The sequence below is a fragment of the Callithrix jacchus genome, chromosome 16 (genome assembly GCF_049354715.1).
Source record: "Callithrix jacchus isolate 240 chromosome 16, calJac240_pri, whole genome shotgun sequence".
Classification (NCBI taxonomy): Eukaryota; Metazoa; Chordata; class Mammalia; order Primates; family Cebidae; genus Callithrix; species Callithrix jacchus.
This window is the reverse complement of record NC_133517.1, coordinates 83850828-83863574: the sequence shown is the minus strand read 5'-3', so window position 1 is coordinate 83863574 and position 12747 is coordinate 83850828. Positions and strand designations below refer to the sequence as shown.

The window sequence follows — 12747 nt, the reverse complement described above, 5'->3', positions numbered from 1 at the left end:
GATTGAAAAAATATGTGAGCTTCAAATAGCATAGTAGAAAACTAGGGCCAAAGTAGTGACTCGTGCCTGTATTCCTAGCACTTTGCAAGGCCCAGGTGGGCGGATTACCTAAAATCACAAATTCAAAACCAGCCTGGGAAATGTGGTAAATCCCCATCTCTACTAAAATACAAAAAATTAGCTGGGCTAGGTGGTATGTGCCAGTAGTTGTAGCTACTCAGGAGGCTAACACATGGGAAGAGAATTGCCTGAAACCATGAGGCGGAGGTTGCAGTGAGTCAAGACTGAGATTGTGCCACTGCACTCCAGCCCAGGTAATGCCACTGCACTTCAGCACAGGCAACACAGCGAGACTCTGTCTAAAAAAAAACACAGACTGGGAGTTGTGGCTCACGCCTGTAATCCCAGCACTTTGGGAGGCCGAGGCGGGTGGATCAGAGGTCGAGAGATGGAGACCATCCTGGTCAACATGGTAAAACCCTGTCTCTACTAAAAATACAAAAAAGTTAGCTGGGCATGGTGGCGCGTGCCTGTAATCCCAGCTACTCAGGAGGCTGAGGCAGGAGAACTGCCTGAACCCAGGAGGCAGAGGTTGTGGTGAGCCGAGATGGCGCGATTGCACTCCAGCCTGGGTAACAAGAGCGAAACTCCGTCTCAAAAAAAAAAAAAACAAAACCATATATATATATATTTGTTGAAAGTAAATGTGTGACCAGATTCTAGAAGGAATTTTCATGAGAAGAACAATAAAATTGACCTGAATAGGGCAATTAGTGTCCCATAAATGTTATGTTATCAGATATAGAGAATACCAAAAAGTTGGCAGAGAGAAACTGTCTTTCCTTTTTCTGTTTCTTGGTTAGAAAATACACAATCTTTACAAGTCAGAAAACCAGACAACATTATCTCTAATATTTAATTCCAAATAGTTGTCCCATCACAAAAACCAAATTTTTCTACATTATATCGAATACGAAGTTCCAGAAAACAACTGGATAAAAAATTGAGTGCCTTCGAGTTGCATCCTATAGAAGGTTGGGATAGGGAGATACAGTGTCATGCTACTTTCTAAAAAGTTAAACACAATGTTATTTATGCTTTTCCTTTCTTGTATACCATAAGAAAAGCATATCAATGCTTGATAAGAATAAGGAAAGCATTTTATATTAAATGATTGTGTTATTTGTATATCTTGAATTAAATTGTTTTATTAGATTAATATATTAAACTAAAGAAAAGAATATCCATGTATCTATTAATAAATTAGGTGCTACAAATATAGAGAAGATACTTTATTTGCTGTCAATACCTATTGTAAAACTATAGTATTTAAGTCAGTAGGGTATTAGTTAATGGGTAAAGAGACCAGAATCTGGTCACACATTAACTGTCAATATACACTGTCAGTATTACTAACGAAAATATTTTACTTGGCAGTTGAAGGAAACTTTGGAATTTCATGTTAGAAATTGTTCATAGAAAATATCAAAATGAACCATGAAAACTGAAATGTGAAAAAGTTTCCTAGCAATTTGATGTAATAGTAAAGCAGATGGTAAAGATGAATTACTCCAAATAATCATACCAAAAAAAATTTAGTTTAATCTGGACAAATTAGTAAAATAAAAATGCTATTTTATTTAAACTAGTAGTCACTTCAATTATGCCATTTTACTGATGAAAAATGAAATGTTTATGGAGAGTGAGTAAGTGAGTTTTACAAGAAATATTTTTAGTCGTTATAACACCATGTGTAGTTTGCTTTTAGGATGTCAGTGCAGTTTTACTGAAAGCAGGCTAATGTAAGGAAACCTTTTCACAGATTTACTATAAAAGATTGAATAAATATAATTTAAAAAACAAAGTATTTAAACTTGCTTATTGTCATCTTTTGTTTGATCTCTTAACCCCAGTTTTAATGGTTTAATTTAGTCTATTTCTTCATTAAAAGCCACCTCATTTCTTTTTGGCAAAATGCCTGGTATAAACAATAAATAGTTGTGTATACGCTGGAATCCTTGCCTTAGTCAGATTTGAAAGAGCCTTTTATGTTGACAAAAAGTTTTAGAAATCCTGTCTGTCCTTGAGATCTATGCAATCATTAATTTGAATGCTCCAAAGTGAGTAATGATATCTAAAGAGAAGAATCATTAACCGCCTAAGATGCATCAAAATTTTAATTGGCTTCTTTTTTTTCTAATTCACTTTGCAGGTCCAATGCCCAATGGCAATGCAATAAGTCTTTTGTAACTTAAAGTGTTAGGTAGGGGGATACTAAACAAAATGTAATGGTTTCAAATTTGTCCATAGAAAAATGCATTTCTTCACTCAGCTTCTGTTTCCTCAGATATGTGTTTTCTATACAAGGCTATGCTCGAGGTGGTAGTTGGACCAACAGTTAGCAAAATTCACTTTGTCGCTTGGTGTGTCTCATTAATATTATAGATCAATAACAAAAATCTGATATTACTTTTCTTATTTGTTGAGAAATAATTGCTGTTTATTATTATAAACAGTTGTTAATATCACCTATGTCATTTCTGCACACTATACATACAATCACTCTATGCAATTGAGTCAGACAGTACAGCCTCTGCATTTCCCAGATGTTTTATTATGTAAGAGAATCAGTACACAAGGGCTGGTTCCAACTCTGAAGGAAGAAATCTTCATAGTCAGCTAATTGGCTTGAGTTATATCACTCTCAATCTAATCTTCAGGCAAACTTGGAGATAGGGACGTGAGAGACAATATCATTAGGTAGAGTCAAATCACTGGAGTGCACTGACAAATATAACTACCCTCCGGTTATTTGTTTCTATGACCTAAGCCATTTAGATACTTTTGGATAATTTTCATGGGAATGTTATTCTCTACCTCAACATTATGCCTATATGAAAGGAAACAGAGTATTGCATGGCATTAAAAGAAGTATCAAGTATGGTGAGGGAACATTTTAATCCTGAGTATTAAGAAGTTCTATGGGACATTGAGGGAGAAAAGGAGAGAAGAAAAGTTAACTATGTAAGAAAAGAATATTTATGGGGACACTGCCAACATTTGCTGAAGGAGAAAATGTCTATTTGTTATATGTCAATTATAAAGAGCCAAAAAGAAATGGTCTAACAATTACACAAGTGGGAATTCAAGCTACAGATGTTGTTTTTTTGTTCTAATTATTGTTCCTTAATTATGTCCATTGAATTCTATGGTTATGACAATAATCCAGTAGGTTCATATAATAAATATGAATTGTGACAGAATGTTACATATTTTAAATCCCTCAACATATCGAGAAAAAATACTGAGTAAATCATTGTTGTTAAATAAAGGGATATATAAAGTTTAGATAATTTAGCTGTGGTTATGAAATATAGTCTAGAATAATGACCAAGAAGGTATAAGAAGCTTATATATAGTCACAAAGTAAAAAACTAAAGAGGAAGAAAAGTAATATTATTGTAAAAATACAGAGAAAAAATAAGGCAGAGCCTTTTCTAGAAAAAAAAAACTTATTTTATCAAGTAATCCTTTTAAAAATGTACTTGAAACATGCTTTATTATAATTGTGTCCAGAGGCAGCCAGCTAGGACACATAATTTACTGAGTTATCATTTCTAGGATTCCTTAAAATGTGCACCTTAAGCGTTGTTTATTTTAATGCTCAAATAGAACAAAATTCACTTAGACTCCTTCACATCTTCAAGAAAAATTATAGATCTAAATATAAAGCTACCAATCTAAAGCTACAGAAGAAAATACAGGATATCTTTCATCTTTGGGTAAGAAAATATTCATTGTACTACAAAAAAGCACTAATAAAATATAGTATTATTTAGACTTTGTGAAAATTAAAAACCACTCACACAAATACAGTGTAAGAAAGTGAAAGAGCAAGTCACAGATTGGAAGAAAACAATCGCAATGCATATATTTGTCAAATAAATGGTATAAAGATTGCAAAGACCCTTATAATTGATATCTCAAGACAAGACAAGCAACCCAATTAAAAAATAAGCAAAATACTTGAACAAACCCTTCGTAAGTAAATGGGTGATAAGCACAAGTGCAAAGTAATAGCACAATAAATGATGAAAACCTCAAATGTCAACAAAGAGTGGAACATTTAGAATTCTCATATGGTGATGGTGAAGTACAAAATGCATATGTACCTTTGAAAAGCTATTTGGCAATATTTTATGATATTAGATCTATATTTAACGGATATGAGCACTTTAAAAGTTCATTTTGCCCATGGATATATGGTGGTTCTCTATTATATAACTTTATATATTTTTGCACTAGATTGCAATTTTTTTATTCTAAGTTCTGTTTCATATTTAGGAAGTTAATTGTCAACATATTATAAAATTTTGCTATTATTTGCAATATAATGTATTTTGTGATTTTTCTTAATAATGACTCCTGAGATATTGACATGTGCTAACACATTAAATATTTTTTTAGTTTTATAAATATCCAGTAAATCATTTAAGCTTTTTAAATGTATACAATAATAAGATCTGTAATGAATTATAATTTGGTATATTGTTCAATTTTTAGAACTCATATTTCTGTATCTATCATTTTACTTTCTACAATTTATGGTTTTTAGTTAATGATGTGATAGCTCATCTCACATCATTCCTTGCTTTGTCTTTTATTTTAATGGCATAGAAGTTATAATTATTGTTTTCAGCCCCATATAAGTGAAATTGAACACCTGCAGATGCCCTTTTATGCGCAGTTAAAGATAGCCACAAAGTTTGAATATCCATCTGAATGTTATTTAGTGTAAGAAATAAAGATATATTATTTTATCAACCACTATATTAAAATCAGCTTTCAATTTCTGTATGGCAGTTGTTTTTGGTTTTTTGTTTTGTTTTTAGAGACAGAATCTGGCTCTGTCACCTAGGCTGGAGTGCAGTCGCTCAGTCTTGGCTCACTGAAACCTCTGCCTCCTGGGTTCAAGCAGTCCTTCCACCTTAGCCTCCAGGGTAGCTAGAATTATAGGCACAGGCCCCCACACCCAGCTACTTTTTCTGTACTTTTTGTAGAGATGGGGTTTCACCACGTTGCCCAGGCTGGTCTCAAACTCCTGAGTTCAAGCCATCTGCCTCCCTAAATTTCTCTTTTATAAGATGTTTTTACTTTAATTTCAATTTCAACTATTATTTTGGATTCAGAGAGTATACCTGCAGATGCTTCAAATGGGTATACTGCATGATACCAAGCCCTAGGACATGAATAACCCATTACCGAGATATGAGCATAGTACTCAACAGTTTTTCAGCTCTTGCTTCCCCACACGATTAGTCCCCAATGTCTATTGTTGCCATCTTTATGTTCACGAGTACCCAATGTTTAGCTCCCACTTATAAGTGAAAATGTGGTATTTACTTTGTTTATTATTATTTGCCTTCCCCTTAAGATTTTGTGTTAACAATTACACTTATATATTTTTTTATCTTTACCTGTTCTTTTACTCTTAACATTACTAATCCAAGGACATTTATATAATTTTATGTTGTAGTCGTTACTACACCATGATTATGACCTTGTGTAATTATTTCCTCTTTTAAATCACAACTTTAGAAATAATTTACTTAGAAATATTATTTTATCTATCTATTTATCTATCTATCTATCTTTCATCTACCTACCTACCTACCTACCTGCCTGCCTACCTACCTACCTACCTGTGTATCTGTCTATCACAATATCCAAAACTTAATCTTAATATTGTGATAGATTTTGTCAGTTTCTTGGCCCTATGCCTTCTCCATGCTGTTTTCCACAATTGAGGTTGAAAATGAAAGATGTTTTTCTAGAATCCTTTTGACCAAATGATGTCAGACTATTCTGGCCAATGACATAGGAGAGATGCTGTCTAAGGACTTTGGGGAAAGCTTTGAATTTACTGATGAATTGCATAATAACAGACTTAGAAAATTAAATCATTTTTTATTTAAGCTACAGTAAGTCAGAATTTCTGTTATAACCAAATATCCTAAATGATAGGCCATATCAAAGTAGCAATGAGGTAAACACAGTAAAATGTCAGGAGACACACTAATAAACCTTTTTGTAGTCAAGTTTTTATAAAAATAACTATACTACTATGTTAGTTTTGAAGAAATAATCATTTTCTTCTACTTTGAGAAGAGATTGTCACTCTCTGATTTTCATATGTATTAAAAATATATATGTTAAATATTAGGAAAAAGTACTTAAAAATGAGTATTTATAAAACATCTGGCTTGTTTGACTTTCTAATATTAAAATAAATGAAATGAATCTTTAAATAAATGAACAATGTATGTTGTTTTAAAATTCCTCACTTACTTGTGCAGAAAAGCAACAGCTAAAATTTAACAGGCAACCAACAAGCTGAGGAATATTTTCATCACAAAAAAGGAAATATTTACATGTTTATTAATAAATGCATTATGTAAATCATCAAGAAAAATACTGATAAACAGACAAAAATTTAATTTGCAAGAGAAAATAAGGGTGGTAGCAAACAAGAGAATATGTCAGATATCTATAAAATCAGAAATATGTAAATAATCATATTAAGAATAAAAGATGTAAGCCTGGTAAGACAGAGAGATAATATAGTTTTCTAGTTGTAATAATATTTATTGATAAAAGATTTTGGAAAGCAGATTAGTAATATAAACAATATTATTTGCTTCTGACATACACATCCTATTTCTACCAAGATAACCTAAAATCTAAAATATATATATTTATAAAGATGCTAATATGTAAATTAATTATAAAAAACCAAAAAAGTAATAATATAATAATTACATAAATTATATTCACAGGATTAAATATTTGAATAAATTAATTCTTACATAAAATGACTAAATGTATTTAACGAATTCAATAAATTGGTGTTTACAAAGATTCTAATCACAAATTAGGCATGTATATTATAATTAGAAGGATTATTAAGGACATAACAATAGCATATATAGCGTGATCCTGTGTGAATATATCTGGCTCTACCTCATTGAATAATAAGTGATTTTTACTTGTTGGTATAAGTTTATTATTGAGAACATACAATATTTATGTAAAGTAAACAAAGCTTAGAATAACCTTTATGCAGCAAGTCCAGCAAAGTTGCCTTAAATGCATCAGCATTTGTTCTAAGGTAAAGTTATAACTAAGAAAGAAATTCCCTAAAGGTGCTTTGCCAATATCAATTTTCTTTTAATTAAAAATAACTTACAGAAAAACAAATAGTATCATTGATAATTGGAAGCTTAGAGTATAGTTTTTAAAATATGAAAATCTGATTACAAATCCCAATGTGTCTATTTATCCAAGCAAGAGTGACAAGACCCACAAACCATTTTTTTCCTATACTATTGCAAGGCAAGTGCAGGAAGTCATTTTTAAAAAAATCTACTGGAGCTCATGAAAAGTAAAAGAAAAAATAAGTATCAGTATCTGGAAGAAAGAGAACAGCAAACACATCATAAGGACATGCATTAAGTGAGAATATGATCCAATATGAGAGAAACAAAACCCAAGAAAACAGTGAGTCAAACAGCCAGACGCAAACATGAATCAAACTCTGCAAGCAGCAGTTTAGACTCCTGATCAAGCAGCAGATTTTGTATATAAACACAGTCTAGAATGGGCTGTAGGTTACATACTAATTTTTTTTCTTTCTGTCTTGCTAACTAACGTCAGCTATAACATTAGCTAGAGTACTTCTTTAAGCACAAAAACCAACAGATACCTTAAACGTTCTCAGTAGGCAAAACTTTAGACTTTAAAGACTATATTCTAATGTGGACTACATGTTGAAATATAGTCTTGTCATTTTGCTTGTATAAGTAGACAGAATACATGTTAGAATATAGTCTGTAACATACATGAAAAGAATAAATTTGTAGCTTACCTTTCTGTTTATATTTGTATACATTACACCTGTTTGAAAATATGCCTTTTCTTATTTCTTTAATTAAATTTTATCCAATACTGCTAAAAAATAGATTCTTGTTTATATATCAACACATAAACCTTGGAGATTATGTATAAATATAACTATATATATTGAAGATCTTAAGATTTAAACTGAAACAAATCTGAATTGCAGTGATAGTTCTGCCTTTTGCCACTTTCAACACTCTTACTCGGGCAAGCAGTTCAAGCCTCATTTTATCAGTTGTAAAATGATTATGATAATAATAGTAATTATTTCACATTGTTTGGATACAGGAGAAGTTAAATACCATAATGAACACAAAATACTTAGCACAGTGACAGGTGCAGAGGAATCATTCAATAAATGCTAAAAATAAGAGTCACTGAGCTTTCATTATATTGTATTCCCCATAAAATCTCTGCAAATTAAGTGCTATTATTCCCAATTTACACATTAGGGAAAAAAGAATGAGAACAATAAATTAATTTTCTCAATTCCACACAGTCTTTTAACTTCCCTAAGGCCACAATTGTTTAAAAAAAAGGGGGAAGAGAAAAAATAAAAATGTATTTTCTCATTTTCAAGGCAATCTAGACAGAATAGATACAGTTAATATTAAAAGAAGTTTTAAAAATATATTTAGGAAAATTATATCCCACACATTGCCAGTGTAAAAAATTGTACTTCTACTTGTAGATATTATTTGGCATTTACAAAAGACACCCAGCTTTTAATGGCAGTGGCAGTGATGAGCAAACAGCAGTCAGAAGTGTGTACCATAATGTATATTTATAAAATAGATGATTATCGTACTAATTTAACAATGTAAAAGGAAAAAGAAATCATATTTACTCAGTAAATGAGTATGGAGAAAAAAAGAAAGAAAGAAAAATAGAATCTTAGTTGTAATCAATCTGGTAACCTTGTTTTTGCACAACAAAGTTTGTGAAACAGCTCGGACATTTTTAAGTGCCATCTGACTGGAAACAGTTTGATGTGCTCTAATAGGATCTTATAGTCATGCAGCAGGTTCATACACATTTTCTCATAATATCTGCAGAAGAGTATAATGAGATGGCTATAACTGGACTTATTACCATCTCTCAGTTTAAACCAAAGGAGGGTGGATTGCTCAAACAGCTGGTAATCCAGAAATCTAACACTATAATGTAATAAATCTCATATCCAGGTCCTCCATTTTCCCCAATACATTATGTTTTTCACTGCCAAAATTGGAGGAAGATAAACACAAAATTTTTATTGGAAATCGAAAAAAATGTAAATGCAAAGAACATGGAAGACTGATGAAACTATAAAAAGTTAATCCTGATAATCTGTTTCTTATACATTAGGAAGGCAAGAACATGTTATCAACTATTAGTAAGTAACAGCATCACAAAATCATAATCAAACATAGCCAAGTATGTAGAGTCTTTAATTCCTAGATGTTATCTACTTAGAATATTTTAAATTACAGGTTTTAAAAAGCTACTTCACTTAAAGAAATACAAACACTGGCATAAATCTAGGACTAAATAAAATATGCAATGATTGGAATTTTGAATTTTTTAGTTGAATTATAGTTGATTTACAACTAAAATAAGTTTTTGGTAAGACCCAAAAAACACTTCATACTTTTACATAACTTATTTGGCAAGAGGAAATTCTGGAGAACCAGAAGGACAACTTTAAAAATAGTCAGGATGCTAGTTAATTTTTACATCTGCTTAATCAACGAGCTTCAGAAAAACCCTTTTATATGTAGAGGAAAAAATTAATTTGTAGAGGAAAACTGTTCCAGTTTCTGTTATGAAAGTATGTAGTTTTCAGATGTTTAGATTTTATAAACCACATACATTATCAGATTTTTATTCTACTGTCACATGAATACTGACTTAAAGTGTTTTGCATAGTGTTGTATGTTAAAATTGGACATATAACACTGAAATATACCTTACATATGTTCTACTTTACCATAAGTTATATGCATAATGAATGAATTTTTGGGATAATTATTTTTTAAAACAAAATAACTTTAGCCACTATAAAGACCTCACCACTCAACACACATTCACTTTTTTGAGAGAAGGTATTAATATACTAGCAAAATGACCTCAGAGATAACAAGTTAATTTATTCATGGGAATATATATTTCCAAATAAATAATTATTAGATTATTAAAAGACTGTAACTTTCTTTTTTATAATTGCATCACAAATGTTAAACAACTTTTGTAAAATAAACTACTTTTACCCAGAAAATATTTCTCTCCAGTATTCCATTCAAAACACACTAACCTTGTCCTAAAGTTTGTAGGATGAGGATGTCCATCATATAATGATAAGTAGTCATATTCTTCTTCTAGAGCAAATGATTGAAAAACAATTTGTATTCTATTTCGTTCTTCTGCTATTATTACCCATGTACAGTTTGCACCATTTGGATATCCGTATGGAAAACCAGGGCTTTCTATAGTGCCATTAAGTCCTTTTAAAGTTCCACCACATGTATAAATAAATCCTGCAACAAAAGACAAATAAATAGACATTAGTAATATATAAATCAAGAACAATCCAGGAGATATATTGTTTTGAAGGTATATTGTTTTTCCAAGAGCAAAGTTAATAATTTTACAAAAGGCAGTTTAAGAGCTGGGCACTATTTACAAATATATATGTAAAAAATAAGAAAATAATAGAAGATTTATCATTTATAATACACACTGAGATAAATAATTATAAGGCAATTGATGAAATAAAATCATCTGATTAATTATCCATTACATGTTCCTACAGACAAACAATCCTAAAACACAATATTTTTCCTCAAAGAGTTTTGAGTCTCATTGTGGTGTGGAAGCTCATAAACAACATTGACATTTTAAAAATCTTTATATGCATTTTGGGTCCGAAATAATTAACTCCACTTTTTCTTGGCAATGCATCCTAGCTTTTTAAAGATATTTACATCTCTACCCTGTAGCTCACATGCTTTAGGAAAATCTGTCTCACCCTAATTATTTAGAAGAGGAATTTTTAAAGTCAATGAAATGGCTCAACCTTTCATTAAAATATTTTGTCTATGATGAACACAATTCTAAGTTAACCATATCAGAGTGAATCCGAAGATCAGGACAGAAATACATTAAATAAATGGATCTTGTACAACTGACAGTACCCATCTTAAGAACTTCCATATTTGTTCCACGGAAAGTCTAAGTTATTGAGAGCATGACTCCCAGAGATACCTAGAACACTGACTGTATTTCTTCAGCAATTTGTGTCTTCAACTATGTGTGTGTGTGTGTGTGTATGTGTGTACATATATTACATATGTACATGTACCTATTATATATATGTGTATATAACGAGACAGAATCTTGCTCTTTTGCCCAGGCTGGAGTGCAGTGGTGGGATCTCAGTTCACTGCAATCTTTGCGTCTTGAGTTCAAGCAATTCTCCAGCCTCAGCCTGCTGAGTAGCTGGAATTACATATGTGCACCTCCGCGCCTGGCTAATTTTTGTATCTGTAGTAGAGATAGGTTTTCACCATGTTGGCCAGGCTGCTCTCGAACTCCTGACCTCAAGTAATCTACCAGCCTCGGTTTCCTGAACTGCTGAGATAACAGGCATGAGCCACCATGCATGGCCTCTTCCAATGCATAATATTCTGTATCATATTGTGTAATGTAAAAATCTAAGATTAATACAACAGTAAGAGAAGTTGGTTCCAGTTGTCACGTAGACTACATGCTAATAAAGCTTGCATTTAGAGGCAGTTAGCCAGGACAAGATGTTATTATCTTTATCTATGAGTCCTACAGGAAGCTGAAGTGCCAGGAAGGTGTAAATTAGATACCAAGCTAATTTGAGGAAGAGAACTCCATAGTACCCAAAGCATCAATGTTTGGAATTAGGCATAGAAATTCAGGAAATTTGGGGCTCCTCTATCTGGAAAGAAATGAATATATTTTGTGTTAAGTATGGACATCTTTTAAAAGGAAGAGGACTGTTGAATACAAGTCCTCAGAAGCCAGAGTTGTAGATTGTAGCAGATAGGGGCTGATTTGGGATATTGTACATTTATTCCTCAGAAGCCAGAGTTGTAGATTGTAGCAGATAGGGGCTGATTTGGGATATTGTACATTTATTCCTCAGAAGCCAGAGTTGTAGATTGTAGCAGATAGGGGCTGATTTGGGATATTGTACATTTATTCCTCAGAAGCCAGAGTTGTAGATTGTAGCAGATAGGGGCTGATTTGGGATATTGTACATTTATTCCTCAGAAGCCAGAGTTGTAGATTGTAGCAGATAGGGGCTGATTTGGGATATTGTACATTTATTCCAAGGTCTTTTCACAACAGCACCTTGTGTTTGCCAGGGAGCCACTTTTCTATTAAACAGCTATATACTTTTTTTTCTTTTTGAAACCAAGTCTTGCTCTGTCACCCAGGCTGAAGTGTAGTGGTGCAATCTCAGCTCACTGCAACCTCCGCCTCCTGGGTTCAAGCGATTCTCCTGCCTCAGCCTCCCCACTACCTGGAACTACAGGCATGCATCACCACACTGGCCTAATTTTTGCATTTAGTAGAAATGTGATTTCACCATGTTGGCCAAGCTGATCTTGAACTCCTGACCTAAAGTAATCCACTCACCTCCGCGTCCCAAAGTGCTGTGATTACAGGCGTGAGCCATAGCACCCGGTCAAAACAGCTATGTGCTTTGGAGTCGTTGACTCTGCTGACTCCAGTGATGAGAAATGCGGCTCAGGGCTGGGTTGACACATATAATCCTAT

General features: G+C 32.4%; 1 protein-coding gene across 7 annotated transcripts in view; it reads right to left on the bottom strand.

Annotated features, from left to right (window-relative positions):
• CSMD3 (CUB and Sushi multiple domains 3) overlaps positions 1 to 12747 on the bottom strand; it is a 1279316-nt gene that overhangs the window by 1147566 nt on the left and 119003 nt on the right. For all 7 annotated transcript variants that reach the window (XM_002759280.8, XM_017965625.4, XM_035276379.3 and 4 more), the window contains exon 2: positions 10250 to 10472. In XM_002759280.8, the coding sequence (XP_002759326.1) occupies positions 10250 to 10472 (223 nt within the window). The remainder of the gene's footprint in view (positions 1 to 10249; positions 10473 to 12747) is intronic.